The sequence below is a fragment of the Marmota marmota genome, unplaced genomic scaffold, assembly GCF_001458135.2.
Source record: "Marmota marmota marmota unplaced genomic scaffold, marMar, whole genome shotgun sequence".
Taxonomy (NCBI): domain Eukaryota; kingdom Metazoa; phylum Chordata; class Mammalia; order Rodentia; family Sciuridae; genus Marmota; species Marmota marmota.
In genome coordinates, this window is record NW_026000037.1 from 61,117,985 (window position 1) to 61,135,346 (window position 17,362).

General features: G+C 34.8%; 1 protein-coding gene and 1 non-coding gene across 2 annotated transcripts in view; one reads left to right on the forward strand and one right to left on the reverse strand.

Annotated features, from left to right (window-relative positions):
- Atf2 (activating transcription factor 2) overlaps positions 1-17,362 on the reverse strand; it is a 100,037-nt gene that overhangs the window by 69,844 nt on the left and 12,831 nt on the right. Inside the window, 1 exon segment of the mRNA XM_015479342.2 lies at positions 16,648-16,743. Coding sequence (XP_015334828.1) covers positions 16,648-16,667 — 20 coding nt within the window. The 5' untranslated portion in view covers positions 16,668-16,743.
- On the forward strand, positions 8,919-8,991 carry Trnaa-ugc. Its single transcript has one exon. It is a non-coding gene; the product is annotated as a tRNA-Ala (tRNA).

A 17,362-nucleotide genomic window follows, 5' to 3' on the forward strand; every position in this document is an offset into this window, starting at 1 on the left:
AGATGCCCTTCAATAGATGAATGGATAAAAAAAAATGTGGCATTTATACACCATGGAGTATTATGCAGCACTAAAAAATGACAAAATCATGGAATTTGCAGGGAAATGGATGGCGCTAGAGCAGATTATGCTAAGTGAAGCTAGCCAATCCCTAAAAAACAAATGCCAAATGTCTTCTTTGATATAATGAGAGCAACTAAGAACAGAGCAGGGAGGAAGAGCAGCAGGAAAAGATTAACATTAAACAGAGACATGAGGTGGGAGGGAAAGGGAGAGAAAAAGGAAATTGCATGGAAATGGAAGGAGACCCTCATTGTTATACAAAATTACATATAAGAGGATGTGAGGGGAATGGGAAAAAATCAAGGAGAGAAATGAATTACAGTAGATGGGGTAGAGAGAGAAGATGGGAGGGGAGGGGATGGGGGATAGTAAAGGGTAGGAAAGGTAGCAGAATATAACAGTTACTAGTATGGCATTATGTAAAAAATGTGGATGTGTAACCGATGTGATTCTGCAATCTGTATTTGGGGTAAAAATGGGAGTTCATAACCCACTTGAATCTAATGTATGAAATATGATATGTCAAGAGCTTTGTAATGTTTTGAACAACCAATAAAAAAATAAATAAAAATAAATAAAAGAAAAAAAATAAAAACAAAATAAAAATATGATGTAAAATTTAGAAAAAAAAAAAAAAAGATCTCTTGCTTAAGAGACTACAGGTAAGATCAACACAACATGGCTCATGTCTTAAAGGACCAGTAACAGACATAAAAATACAGACAGACAAAGAGAGGATCACTGAAATCAGGGCTAACAGATAGAAACCTTTAAAACATGTACAAATTGTTTCTACTTACTTTACCTTTGACAGACCAACTACAATTGCAAAATTGTATAATAATTCAGAAAGTTATTTATTCAAAAGCCAGCTCATTACAGTAAAACATTATCTTAGATAGGCTTACATCTAGGTGGCCCTTTCTTTAACTTACTTTACCTCTGACAGACCAACAACAATTGCAAGATTGTACTAAAAAGAAACAGAGAGAGAGACAACCAGAGAAGAGCCCCAAAACCATGGCCCACAGACAGGAACCTTTAAATTGACCGGCCAAGATCTTTCTCAAGAGACTAAATACGAGTCAATGCAGTATTGGCCACATGATACAAACAAAACAAAAACAGACAACCAGAGGGAATTCCCAAACCCAAGGACAACAAACAGATGAGAACCTAGAATATAACAGAAGGGAGTAAATATCCGTAGGTTCTGAAAACCCACGTAATCCATGATTCCTCTACCAGTGGTGTCACAGATGTCTCCACAAAGAGTGACCAGATGTTCCCATGAAGAGGAACCAGATGTGTGGAATCAAGGGTCTCAGTGTGCACACAGAGGAACTTACCAGATGGCTAAAGGTGTCATGACTTTACTGAGTTCAGTTTCCTTTTTCTCAAAGTGAACCACAATGGAGCAATCTATACCCTTCAAGGAGAGAAAGCAGGAGTTCCTGAAAGCAAAAGGAGCTTCAGCAGCTGCTGGGAGAATCCCTTTACTCATAGGAATAGCTACTCTAGTTTAAGCCAAGGCAAACTCACCAGTCTCCTAAATCTCCTGCATTTGGCTCTCAACAAGTTCCCAGCCACCCTGCATCCTCAGCATGGATGTGGGTTCCTTGGAGAGCCAGGCCTACCCAAGAAAGCTGGAGTAGGGGCTGCTCTCAGGCCCCATCTGGGGTGCCAAATTTGTTATAGAAAGCTCAGTCTTTGTCCCTGATGCCTATCTAATAATGAGGATATGATTTTGAGAAAAAGGAAAAAGAAGTTTCATTGCTTTGCTATTCAAGGAGAAACATAGGGGACTCTGTCCTAGAGGCTGTGCTTCTCTAGTCTCTAATTAGTAATCCTACATCTCAGCCTCCCAAGTTGCTGGGATTACAGGTGTGCACCACGTCTGCCAAAACGAAATATTTATCTAATAGAAACAATGTATGAAAAATTTACAAACTAAGATATTAAAAAAATGAATAAAAATACCAAATTTGTGCACATACCTGGCAGAATTCACATGTAACTTGAATTTCATAAGTTGAACAACTTATCACGTTCTCTTTTTCATGGCAAGGATACTGAAAAAAAAGTGATTTCACACTATTAAAAATAGTTTTGAAACACTTCTCGAAACACAGAAAGTGAAAGCACTCAAATTATACTCTGTAACACTAGGAATATTCAAAACTCCAATCACTATTAACAAACTTTATAAATGACAGAGCACTGCTCCTGAAATATGAACCACCATGTAAATGCCTTAACTGTAGGTATTAACATATCCAACTCTACCATAGGGGTTTAATGAACAAGAAATATTTAATTCAGCCCTTAGGGCTATGGTTGAAGGACAGTCATTAAAATAGTAAAAGTTCTTACTTTATAAGTCTGACAAAAAAAAAAAAAAAGATCTGGCATTTCAAAATTTCTACTCAAGAAGCTTCTAACTTAAGATATACTTAATGGTGGTAACAATATAAGTCTGTTTTTTCAAAATGTATTTGTCCCACAGTGTAAATGATCCACATAAGCAGCTCCCCTTTCCATAATTTTGTAACTTGCTTATGTGATATCAACTTAAACACAGCATATTGAAACAAATAAGGTCATTTTAAAACTCTGCCAAAACTTTAACTTACATTCACTGAAACTCCATCTAGTGGTAAACATAGTGTACTATATTATTATCCAAATAAAACCATGATATATAGAGGAAAATTATATTTTTCATAATTTTGCTTATAAATCTTGCTCAGAAAAACTGGATAATCCCTGAGCAGAAATGTGTAACTAGAGATGTAGTTCCCAGTCCTGAAGTAAAGGTCACCCTGATATGAATTAAGACAAAGGATCTTCTTCCCTGGCTGCAGGCAAAACAATCTGGTAGGGTTGCATTTTTCCATTCATATCCAATGGTGAGGAAAGGAAAAAGAATACTAGAACAATCCAAAGGAAACATAGAGTAGTCATGCTTCTGTCATTACCAGCAAATGTGAGCTCAGGAAGAGCAAGGAACTTATCTTTGGGCTATCTAAAACGATGTCTCAGTAAGTTAAGTTCAAGAAACATCTAAACATAACTAAATGCAACCATGAAAAACAACAAACAGTTGTTTCCTTGCACTTAAAAAACTAGCAGAAGAAAGAGGAATACATTGGTATGATTTCAATTAATTCATAAGAATATAGGAAAGTTGGGGCTGGGTTGTGGCTCAGTGGTAGAGCACCTGCCTAGCATGTGTGAGGCAGCAACACATAAATGAATAAAATAAAGCCATAAAAAAAAGAATATAGGAAAGTTAAAATACTATGAGAGTATAAGATGGGCACGGTGGCACATGCCTGTAGTCCCAGCGCTCAGGAGGCTGAGGTAGGAGGATCGCTTGAGCCCAGGAATAAGGCCAGCCTAGGCAACACAGAGAGACCCAACTGAAAAACAAAAAACAAAAACCAACAAAAACAAACAAACAACTATGATAATGTAAAGGCAGACCAAGGATCAATCTGATAGTTCTAGAAAAGTTTCTAAGGGAGTTAACCCTTGATACCTCTCTATATAATCTTTTCTACCCTTTTATCATAACTTTCCTTTTTACCTATACAAGCCTATTTTCTAGAGTCGATACAAATTCACATTCCTTTACTACCATTTTCTAATACCTAGGTGAAGTAGCTGTAAACAAACAGTTCAAGTCTGGAGATACAAATGGTATCTTTTTGTTCATCTAAATGAATCTCAAGCTGGTAAATCCAGGCTTATCTCCTTTTTTCAGCAACAATGGAAATATGCTCAAGACAGAAGGTTTGCAAGTGAGGCTTTGTTACACAATATATTGTTGGAGAAGTGCATGATTTCTGATTTAAAAAAAAAAAAAAGTAAATTGTGCCAGGAGCACATGTCTGTAATCCAGTGGCTCAGGAGGCTGGGGCAGGAGGATGGCAAATTCAAGACCAATCTCAGCAACTTAGTGAGGCATAAAGCAATTTAATGAGACCCTTTCTCAAAATAAAACATTAAAAAGGTCTAGGAATATAAAGCACCCCTGTGTTCAATCCCCAGTACCAAAAAGAAAAAGAAGAAAGGAAGATTGTTAATTTTCACATTGCATTCTCTGGCAAGTGTCTAAAAACCTATATTTCTATTCCAGAAAAACCACTGTCATGAAAAATCACTGTCTTTGGGGTACCCAAGAGGGTTCTAGGCAAAATTTTAAAAATTCCCATTTCTTTGGTTTTTATCACCTCTAACTCTTCCCACACTTCTTTATTTTTCTCGATCTCATGATCTAGAGCTATCAAATTCCCCCTTCTATCAAAAAATGAGTATACTTTGTGCTTGGCACTCTCCTGGATGCTACGAATGAAATGATGAATTAAAATATAATTCCTGCCTTCATGAAGCTTCAAGAATAGTAATGGAGTTTATACTTGCATCCGACTCAGACAACCTAAACTAAGAATCAAAAACTACCTCTGAATGCACCTAACAAAACTAAGAGCTTCAACCCTTTAGGGTTTTATCTACACTCGTAGAGATACAACCTGAACTGTCTTTTATTTCTAATCTCACCTCCTGCCAGAGATATTTCTAATACACCATGGCCCATTTAACAGTATCATACTGCCTGCTATCCATTGAAGATGACACTCAATTTGCATATCATTTTCACTATATCTAAAACATATCCTCCCAGATGAATGCCTGACTTCTTTGCTATTAGACAATCATGGCCCAGTTCAAATGATACTTTCATTGCAATTCCTTCCCTATAATCCAAACTGAAATTTTCTTCAACTAAGCTTTTTGTATTGTTTATCCTCTGCTTACAGCACCCATATTAGATTTTGGAAAATAACAGATTATATAATCTGTATGCTTCTTTCACTCCACCCCAACTATGCCTTGAAGAATCATAATATGCTGTAGCAAAAGCAATCAAAACTGGCTTAAACCCAGGCACTTGGCACACACCTGTAATCCCATCCACTGGAGAGGGTGAGGCAGAAGAATCCCAAGTTCAAGGTCAGCCTGGGCAATTTAGGCCTTGTCTCAAAATAAAATTAAAAGGGGGAAGGGGGTGCTAGGATATGGCTTAGCGGTTACACGCATCCCTAGCACCACAAGGAGAAAAATATTGGCTCAAAGACTAGTTGTGCCACTCTAAGAGAGGCAATCTTGGTCAAAGTTCTAAACTCCTTTGAGATGCATTTTCCCCACCTATAAAGTAGGGGTAATACTATCTACTTCACAAAATTGTTAAGTATTAAAAATAGTACAGGTGAAGTGCTTCACACAATGCATGGCACTTATGAACTCCTGATAAAAATGGCAGTGGTAATTCTATTTTGATTTTTGTTGTTAATATTGCAAGGCTATTCTATGTATCCTTATGTCTGCATAGCATCTTATTTATAGCAAGCACAGAGTAAATGTTCAATTATTAATCACCCCCCAAAACACATACAACTTGTAAAATGAATAGATATACATTTACTTCTTGCACAAGGGAAAATTCTATACTTCATCTCAAATGCTCTAAAATTTTAAAGGAATGGATAATATTAAATACTTTCATCTTTTTAACTGGGAAAGGACAATCAGATGATTTTTATGAAAGAAACAACTAAATTTGGCTAACCTGAAATTCAAATATTATGAAGAATTTAAACATACTTTTCCATTTCTCAGAAAATTATAAATGCTTCAAATCCAATGATTTACTACTAGTTAAGACATAAGTGCCTAGTATTTGAAGTAGAGATTAGAGATGAGCTACAAGAAGCATCTGTTACAGACTATTCCAAGATTCTTTTAATGTTTATAAGGGTTGAGGCATGAGGAGTTAGAAAAGAAAACTTTAGTTCTGCAGATTCTAAAAATGAAGTAAAATGCCATCTGTATAGCAGCAGCACTGGAAGAAACATGGTGACATTTTTGTTTCTGTGGTAATGGGGATTGAATGCAGGGGCACTCTACCACTGAGCTATATCTTACATCTCCAAACTTTTCTTTCTTTTCTCTCTTCTCTTTTCTTTTTGAGATAGAGTCTTACTATGTCGAGGCTGGCATTGAACTTGTGATCCTCTGGCCTCAGCCTCCTGAGTTGCTAGGATTACAAGTACAAGCCTCTGCACCCTGCATGGTAATATTTTTAAAAGCAGAGTTCACATCTGACAGTGCACTGTTGTCATAGCCTACACTTTCACTCTATCACTGTGACATTTGGTAAATGGGAATAATAATATTTACACCACAGTTTTTTGATAGTAAAATGAAAATATTGTATTAAAAAGTAAGCTCAATAACTTTCTCATAGTGAGCATTCAAATAGCAGCTGCTGTTACTTTTTAAAATACAAATGATACGCAATAAAAATGGCTTAGATGATAACAGTGATATATTACCTCAGTTTTCTGATTCATCATTACTACTATTTAACACAGGCTCTAATTGCCCAGAAATAACTATTCAGAAAGAGAAATTAAATAACATAACCCCCTCCTTTGAGAATAAATAATAAACCACAAGAAATCGGAATTAAGTCTATTTAAGAAAGAAATTATCTTTAACTTCATGGGTAACTATGAAGCAATCACACAGTACAGTAAAATGTCTTAGTCCTGGAATGTTTAAAATGCCTTGTGGATTAAAAAGTATTAGCTAGAGTAAAATGCTGAAAATTAAAAGTCCCAAATCAGATTATCTTGCTATGCTTGATTTAAATAAGAACTTGGCCCAAAATGATGAAAGTATTCTTAAATGTACACAGAACCTGTCCTGAAAACTACTGATACATATTACAACACAGATTAATCTAAAAATCATTATGCTATGTCAAAGAGGACAATCTAAAAAATATCACAGAGTATGATTCCATTTATACAAATTCTAGAAAAGGCAAACTATAGTGACAGGGAGCAGACTAGTGGTTGCCTAGGAACAGGAGTGGAAGATTACAAAGAGGTCACAAGGGAGCTTGTGATGAATAAATCATCTTGATGGTGGTGATGGTTTGATGGATGTATACATATAAGTCAAAAGTTATCGAATTGCATACTTAAAATATGTGTGGTTTACTACTAAGTCAATAATATCCCAAAAAGCCATTGACTTTTTTTTTTTAAGATTTATGAAATAACCTATCATAGTTACATGAACTTAATACCAATGGCTAATGACCAATCACAAATAGTATCTCTTATATAAGTGAAATTCACTCTACTTTTTTCCCTTCCTCTTATCTCATCATGAGCTAGGTTCTTCATTTCATACCCTAAAAAAACTAAGAAACACCAGGTGCAGTGGCTCATGCCTATAATCCCAGCAGCTCAGGAGGCTGAAGCAGGAGGATCTCAAGTTCAAAGCCAGCCTCAGCAACTTAAGCAACTCAGTGAGACCCTGCTTCTAAATAAAATATTAAAAAAAGGGCTGGGGATGTGGCTCAGTGGTTAAGCACCCCTGGGTTCACTTCCGGGTACCAAAAAAACTAAGAATCAACTTCAAGGTTTGAAATGGCAACTTGCTCTCTTGTCTCCCCTATGCAGTAGATAAATAAAGTGCCTCAAAACCTTTCTCCAAATTAAATCCAATGAAGCTTTACTTTCAACACTTTAAAATTACACTTACTTCAGGGTTCTTGTAATAGCAGTATAGTACTTTGAAAACATTTTCTGGTATGAATCCACAAAAAAAGTCTTAATATGTATGCCATATATGCTAGTTCAGAAAAAATGAGTATTCATCCATATGAACTAGTATCTCAAACTTCAAATGAAAAACATGACCAAAACTGCTCTAAGTTCAAGAGCAATAACAATTGCTCCTAAGATTAGACAAAGAGGTGGTGCAGAAAAACAGGAATAGTAAATTTCTAAAATATGTACATGAAAGAAAATCTATATATTATAAGATAATAGACTTAGTCATTTTGATACAGGCATAATAAACTTCCTATGAACTGAAGATATATGTTTGGTGCTCTGCTGCAGAAACAGACCAGTATAAAAGTCAAGTTTTCACTTTCTGGTTTTCTATGATAATTCTACCTATAAATATGTATCCATTCTTCATATTTTCTATATTTTATTGTCACAAAGTTTTATTAGAACCCAAACTTGTTAAAATTATACTTTAAATTTTATTTATGACAACACAGCCAGCAATTTCTATTATTTGGTATCCTGCACAAATGACCAATTTTACATAATTCTAAAACAACCCTTAAAATTAAAGTTTTAAGGAGTTCCAAAAAAATTCCCTCCTGAAAATATTAACTAAATTACTTTTAGTCAACTAAGACACTGTAAGGAACTTTAAATTTGCTCCCACAAAAACACAGAAGTAAAAAAAGAATCATCTGGAATACTACCACTCAGAGTTAACTACTATTAATATTCTGAAGTACACATTCCAGTTTTGTCAGTGTGTATTTTTTAATACCTTTATTTTTATTTATTTATTTTTATGTGGTGCTGAGGATTGAACCCAGTGCCTCACATGTGCTAGGCAAGTGCTCTACCACTGAGCATATACACATTTATATAACTTTAAGAAATGTAAAAACAGCATGAAAACTGACTTTAAAATACAATTATCTAGCAGGGTGCTGTGGCATACACCTATATGGGAAGTTGAGGCAGGAGGATCACAAGTTCAAAGCCAGCCTCAGCAACTTAGTAAAGCACTTAGCAACTTGGGGAGACCCTGTCTCTAAATAAAATACCAAAAAGGGCTGGGGATGTGGTTCAGTGGTTAAGTACCCAGGGTTCAATCCCAGGTACCAAAAAAACAAAAAAATTGTAATTATCTACATTCTGCCACATCATTAAATAGTAATGTCATTAAAGATTAGATGTCTGGGCTGGGGTTGTAGCTCAGTGGTAGAGCACTTGCCTTGCATGCACGAGGCCCTGGGTTCGATCCTCAGCACCACATAAAAATAAATAAATAAAAGTAAAGATATTGTGTCCATCAACAACTAAAAAATATATTTTAAAAAAAAGATTAGATGTCATTTTTTAAAAATAGTTTTTAGTTGTCAATGGACCTTTATCTTATTTATTGATATGCGGTGCTGAGAATTGAACCCAGTGCCTCACACATGCTAGGCAAGCACTCTTGTCACTAAGCCACAATCCCAGTCATAGATGTCATTTTAAATAGCTATATTTAAATATAGCTATATGATATACACCATTATCAATGAATACTTTTGGGAAACAACTTTGTGCAATATCTATAATAATTTCCAAAGGATGAATTTCTAGAAGTGAAACTGCAATGTCAAAATGAAGACATATTTTGAAGGCTTTGAAATTATATTGTGTTAAACTGTCCTCCAAGAAGCATTATTTATTTCTACTTTCCCTATATAAAAATAACTCATGTCTCTCAACACCTACACCAACAGTGGTACTTTTTTTTTTTAAATGTCCAATTAATAAAAAAATTTAAAAGCTGGGTATCTTGACATCCTAATATGGTGAACTTTCTTCATATACATAACAGTCATTTATACATCTCTGTGAATTGCCTTCTTTTGCCTATTTTTAAAAAATAAAATGTTAGCTCAAAATTCTCTCTCCTGAATAAGTACTCTACCACTGAGCTATACTCACAGCCCACGGGGTTTTTATTATGACATGGGACTTCTGACCACGTACCTCACTGTGTTCCCAGTGTAGACCTAAGTATTCACCCTACAAATGAGAAGACTGAAGTTGAAAAGTGTGAAATTACTTACTCAAGGTCAAAAACCAGGGTAAGGCCCAGCACAGTAGCACAAGATATTCCCCACTGGGTCAGGAGGCTGAGGCAGGAGATTGCAAGTTCAAAGCCAGTCTCAGCAATGGCAAGGCACTAAACAACTCAGTGAGACCCTGTCTCTAAATAAAATTCAAAATAGGGCTGGGGATGTGGCTCAGTGGTTGAGTGCTCCTGAGTTCAATCCCTGGTACCCAAAACAAAACAAGCAACTTATACTGTGCCTACCAAGCTATGATATCTTTATTTTACACCTACCAACTACAGAGAAATTTTATATAAATCATATACGAAACCTGGTATTACAGAAAGATTCTTTGGAACTTCCAGAGTAATCAGATCCATTACCAAATGGAAATCATATAAAAATGAAATGCCAGTAAGAGGACCAAAAAAAAAAAAAAGAAAGAAAGAAAGAAAGAAAAAAGTCAAAATAGATGAAAATTGAATAAATTAAGTGTAAGAGTATCTGCATAACAAAGCTCAGACAGGCTATTAGGGTTCAGCATAGTGCAGAACCTGGGTGGGGTAGGGTGAGAAAGATGTCTCTAGTGAGGAGAAAGGAAATGAGGGTTAGGCTAGAAGGAAGGAGGTCAGCCCTACATGGGATACTGCAGTCTGAGTTGAATGAGGAAAGGTCTCTGTGTGGAGGGAAGTGTAGCCTGACAATTCTACATATAAGCATGTATTTGTTCCTCCTATTTTCTGTTTTATTTGCCACAAGCTGTATGATTCTGTTTGTTTTTAACTTCATAATACAGAATGTAGTTTTTCAATTTCTTTTCTTTTTCTTTTTTTTGGTACCAGAAATTGAACCCAGGGGTGCTTAATCACTGAGCCACATCCCCAGCCCTTTTTTATATTTTATTTAGAGACAGGGTCTCACTGACTTTCTTAAGGCCTTGATAAATTGCTAAGGCTGTCTTTGAATTTGTGATCCTCCTGCCTCAGCCTCCCAAGCCACTGGGATTACAGGCGTGTGCCACCACGCCCAGCTCAATTTCTTGATATATCTAATAACATGAAAATTATACACAGAAACAAGAATAGACTTGTTAGAGAATCAGTACATTTTGTATCAAAGAGGTGGTCCAATTGGCTTAACTTGTTCAGGTATCTCCCCTAATTTACCTGAAACAGCTATGTCAGGGTCATGGATATAGGATTGTTCTCTATTGCACTGGTGGTGGGCTCTCTAAGAGGTGAGTGAGTGTGTGTGTGCTGAGGAGAGATGACTAATGCCAGCACACTCATGTTCCCACAGCATCTGTGTTTTATCTTTTATAAAGATTATATATGTATGTCTGTATAACTGAATTAATATCATTGTTATTATTTTCACTTGTTTATCTTCCTTTTTAGTCTAATTTTAAGCACAGAATCCATCTCTTATTTTTAACATGGATATGAGATAGCCAACCAAATGTTTTCCAAATGAAGTTCATAAAATAAATGAGGAAAGATGACCAAGTCGGGCACACTCATGTTCCCATAGCACCTATGTAGCCTGATAGGAGATGTTAATGCCCAAGAGGGCTAAAGAGGCATCCACATGAGATAAGAGACAGGATGGCACTATTCTAGTATAGAATGTCAGGACCAAGTAGTAGAATATCTGCTTGATGGGGAAAAGTCTGGTGGTGAAAGGCAATTCATTACATACATACCCAGGGATTGATCAAATTAAGTAAATACATCAAGGATATGATAAGTGAAAGTAAATTCACATTATAGGTGACTATAGATCAAATGAACTATAAATATGGGGTGAACCTTTGTGTTAAATGGGTTCTGGAGATAATGACACGAACTCATGACTTTCAAAATAAATATAAAGATACAGAAATAAAGATGTTAATGTCTATACATGTATGCATATATGTTCATAAAATTTATCTAGTTATGTCCACTGAGAGGGCCAGGAACACGGATAAAAAGCACATATATTGGGGCCAGGACTGTAGCTCAGTGGTAGAATGCTTGCCTAGCATGCATGAGGCGCTGGGTTCGATCCCTGGCGTCACATTAAAAATAAAAGTACTGTGTCCATCTGCAACTAACATATATATATATATATATATATATATATATATATATATATATACACATATATATATATATATACTTAAAAGGAAAAAAAAAGCACATATAGCATTCCATATTTTATTGTGTAAATACTATTTTCCACCAAATGGTTCCTCGGCTCCTTGAAATACTGGTTGATTTCAGGGATGGGCAGAGAAAAGTACAGGGCAGACCTTAAATATCTTAGGTAGAAAATAAAAACAAAACGAAAATCTTGCAGATTTAGCCCTGAAAGTGACCAAATGTGGGACAATTTGAGAATCAAAGCAAATAATGACAGTGAAGGATCAAAACAAATAATGATAGTAAAGTAAACCCTAAATAAATAGAGTTCACAAATCCATACTGATACACAAGAATAAATTAAAAGTTTGAACAGGAATAAAATATTTATTTCATCTCGAAGTACCTTTCTATAAAATAAAATGTAATAACTAAGGACAAAGAGTAATTTACAGTACAAAAATCTAGTAAACATCACCTTAATCAAGTGATCCAAGTTAACAATGTTAGAAATAAAAAGCAAAGTTGTGTGCCCTTTTTGGAATGCAATGAGAAAGACATGTCATCACTTCTACTACAATAATTCTGAGGATCAAATCATGAAGAAATATCAGAGAACCCCAAACTGAGGTAAATTTTGTAAAATAATCTTTGAAAATGTTCAAGTTATTGATGTCAAGGGAAGACTGAGGAACTGTTTGTGATCAAAAAGATCAATAAGATACAACAAATAACTGCAACATGAGATATTAGATGGAATCTTTTTGCTATAAAAAATATTACTGGGAAGACTGGCAAAAATTTCAATGTGATCTGCAATATTCAGGTCTAATACAGAGGGTAGAAACAGACCTGTGTTGATTTCCTGATTCTCATAGTTATACTGTGGTTTTGCAGGAGAATGTCTTGTAGAGAAATATAAAATTTGGTAATAATAAGGCATCACATTGGCAATTTAGTCTTGAATTTAAAAAAAATAAGGAAGGGGCTGGGGCTGGGGCTCAGTGGTAGAGCGCTTGCCTAGCACGTGTGAGGTCCTAGGTCCGATCCTCAGCACCACATATAAATAAAGTTATTATATATAACTACAACAAAAAATAAATAAATAAACATTTTTTAAAAAATAAGGAAAAAAACTAACAAGATAAGCTTAAGTAATGCATATATAATATGTGCTAAAATAATTCACTACATAAGCATTATTATATAACTAACGTTTTTAGCAGTAGTCATGAGAAAAATACTAATAATAAATAATAATACTAAAAATACTAATAAATAGTAATAATAAATTGTACTGATTCTCTAACAATTCTCTCCTTTTTCTGGCTTATAATTTCAAGTTATAAAATACATCAAGGAATTGAAAAGCATATTCTATATTGCAAGGTTAAATAGAAAATGAAATTATACTATAGTAAAAGAATTTACCAATCTGAATGAACTTATAGAGAATACTAGATAATTATTTATCTTATTAGTTCCCTTTTTAAAAATATGAAATGTGGGCCAAATCTATTGCACAAATAAAAAAATCCTTCAGGCTGTAGTATCAATATTCCTATGCCATTTTAAAGTCTACCATTCAGATGAATTAGCAGGGAAAATATTTATTTTCATACATCTTGATCAAAAACAGATTAAGAAGGAAAATAATTCATTTCATAAAAAAATAGTGCTGGTGAATGAATTTCTAAAAACAGAAGCGGTGGATCAATTTCTGGTGACTCTAGAAATTTCTATACTTTAAAATGTGAATTTAACTGACAATCTACTTAGTTGGTTACAGAACTATAAAATTTTGTAAACTCTTAGAATGCACTCAAATTTAAAAGCAAATTTCTAAAATATGGATAATAGTGTTACATATAATACAGAGCATTCTCAAACATTTCTAATAAAAATCATTTATTTTTATGAAATTTATTTGGAAAACATTGACTGCTTATTTTGCAACCATATTAAATACAAAAGGTATGGATTCTGCACTTAAAATTGGATTAAAAAGGAGGATTAACAAGTGAAAATGATAATTTATTTATGTACATGATTAATTTTTCTTTTATATAAACACAGATGCTATGGGAACATGAGTATGCTGGACTTGGTCATCTCTCCTAAACACCTGCATGATCCCACTAGAGTGCCTGATTTTCCAACAGTGCAATAAAAGGCAATCCTATTATCCATGATCCTGACATAGCTGTCTCAGATAAATCAGGGGAGACACCTGACCAAGGTAAGTCAATCAGACTACCTCTTTAGGAAATTGGTAAAAAGGAATAGTCAAACAGAAGTGGGCACAAGACATTCAGAATCATATTTGAGACTAGTGGACATTTTTGGTCATATTTACAGCGACACATTTAATAAAAAGAATGGAGAAGATACAGAAGAATAAAGTCAAGAGAAAGGAAAGTAATTTCTACGATTGGATTTTTGGATTTCCTGGAAGTTTCTAGTATTCTTAGAATGAGGATTTTTTTTTTTTTTTTGGCTTTTTTTTTTGCCAGGGTACTGGGGATTGAACTCAGGGGCACTCAACCACCAAGCCACATCCCCAGCCCTTTTTTGTATTTTATTTAGAGACAGGGTCTCACTGAGTTGCTTAGTGCCTCATCATTGCTGAGGCTGGCTTTGAACTTTCAATCCTCTTGCCTTGGCCTCCCAAGCTGCTGGGATTACAGGCATGCACCACTACGCCCGGGTAGGCCAAACTCTTGAAATAAAAAAGTTTCTCACATTTTTAAACAATGGTATAGAGAGTAGGCAAAGAAGAATATGCAACAGAGATCACAGGTGGTTCCTACAAAGCCTAAAATATTTTCTTTTGGTCCTCTTCAAATTAAGAAAAGTTTCCCTAGCCATGCTGTTAAGAAATTGAAAATTTTTAATTTGGTAAGATCACTAATAGAAATGTGGAGGATGGATAAGAGAGAGCTACACTACCCAAGAAAACTAGAAGATACTGTGAGATTGAAGAAGGAATGATGGTATTAACTCAAGTAGTGCTAGTCAAAATGAGAGGAAAGGAAAGATCAGTTATGAAGAAAAATGCTCTTAGGACAAAGCTCCATGAACTGATGGCAGCCTTTCAGCCCATCGTACTCCAGGGTACGATGATTCAGACACGGTACCTTGCCTTCATGGAACTTACAGGTTATGAAGAATACTTCTAACCAGATCATCAACTTGAACATTCAAGTTAGTTAAGTAGCTTAAAACTATTTAATCCTTTTACTATTTAAGGATTAGTATATAAGAAAAAATTATCAAGTGTTACCACCCTTTCTTCCTTGTATTTGCTTTAAATTTTTTTCACCTTTTAAATACATACACATTTCAATTATTTTTTAAATATTTATTTAGTGTAAATGAACACACAGTATCTTTATTTATTTTTATGTGGTGCTAGGATTAAACCCAGTGCCTCACATATGCAAGGCAAGCACTTAACCACTGAGCTACAGCCTTAGCCCCACATTTCAATTATTTTCCAAATTTTTGACAAAATTAGAGTAACTCCATTTATGCATGTTTTTTTCTTTTGATTTGGACCTCTGGGTTTAGGTACAAAAGCACAGGCCAATTTGCTCACACATCTTGATATATTTGCAAAGTCTACCATTAGACTGCCATGTTTTGAAAGATTCTGCATGCCAGATCACTTTATTAAACTGATATTTTTCCTTCCATTTTATTTTATTTTATTTTATTTTTTTAAAGAGAGAGTGAGAGACAGAGAGAGATAGTGAGAGAGATTTTTTTTTTTTTAATATTTATTTTTTAGTTTTCGGCAGGCACAATATCTTTGTTTGTATGTGGTGCTGAGGATCGAACCCGGGCCGCACGCATGCCAGGCGAGCGCGCTACCGCTTGAGCCACATCCCCAGCCCAAATTTTTAAATTTTAATGGGGAGGGGGAGTACTAGGGATTATACTCAGGGGCACTTTACCACTTAGCTACATCCCCAGCCCTTTTTATTTATTTATTTTTTAAATTTTGAGATAGGGTCTCCCTAAGTTGCTGAGTCTGGCCTTGAACTTGTAAACCTTCTATCCTGGCCTCCAGAGTTGAGTTGTTGGGATTGCTTTCCATTTTAAAAAGCTGTATTTAGAAACTATAAATGGCTTGAGATCAAAACCCACTGTATTTCATATCTCTAATATCAATACCATATGGCTAGCACATAGATGCTCAAAAATGGTATAATTCAAGGACCTTATAATGTCAAATTAATATTTCTGATCAGTATGAAATAATAATGGTAATTTACTTGGCTGAAACAAATCAATAGAAAAGCAAATAAATCTAATGTTTAATTTGCTTGTATATAGAGTATGTAAACTTTTTGCCACAAATATTTCTGAAACATAGAAAGTACTTCATAGATTTACTACTGTTACTAGTCTTATAAAATCCTAGGAGAATTGGGATGTTTATGTTGGGCCTACTTGTCTCCAGTCAAATAAGTTTAGGAGCCTCTGAATTAAACAAAATCTAACACTTTAAAATCAGTCTTAGATGCACTTTAATATGCTGATACATGTTCTATCTCCAAAAGGACATTTCCAACTTTGCTGACACTCAGAATCTTTTTTTTTAAAACTAAGCATTATCAATATGGTAGCGTTCTACGTAATACTGTATAGAAACATCAGTTAAATTCAATAATATTTGGAGACAGTCAAAAATAAAAAGAATGCTTTTGCAATAAAAGCTTAATTAAGATTTCTTACCTTTCTAGCTGGTAGGCCATGAGTTTTATTCACTCTATAGTCAGGAATCCTTCAGCTCTTACCAATAAGCACAACTTAAGTTTCCATCTAGTATCCCTAGGAAAAGAAGAGGCAGAGAAGCGTGAACTCATTACCCTGTGTGATCTGAAGAATAGCCTCATGTACTTTAACTCCATAATGATAAACACTTCAAATGTTTCTTTCATATCGAAAACACGCATCTGAATTTTGCTTTCCATCTATCTATATGTTTTAATAGAAAATTAAAGCTCCGTCCAAAATCCTCAGTGATTCAGGAAGACATTTATCCTGTAGTCTCCAATAATTTTTGGTACATTATCACCCACTAGAGGTATAACAGTTCCAAGGATAAAAGTAGGACAATGGACCCATGATGAAAAGAGAAAATGATTTTTACCATAATAAACCTGAGGTGGGGAGGGAATCATGGATAACAGGTGACATGGCATGAAATCTAAGCATCAAAATTCTTCATAGTGGAGATTAATAGTTTTTGTGTGCGTCAGTGCTACACCATAACATCCAAGGGATCCAGTTTGTGTGCTTCTTATTTGAAAAATAGCTTGACTTTTTGTTTTGTTTTGTTACAGGGAATTAAACCCAAGGGTGCTCAACTACTGAGCCACATCTCTAGCCCTTTTTTCTTTTCTTTTTTAATTTAGAGATAAGGTCTCACTAAGTGGCTTAGGGCCTT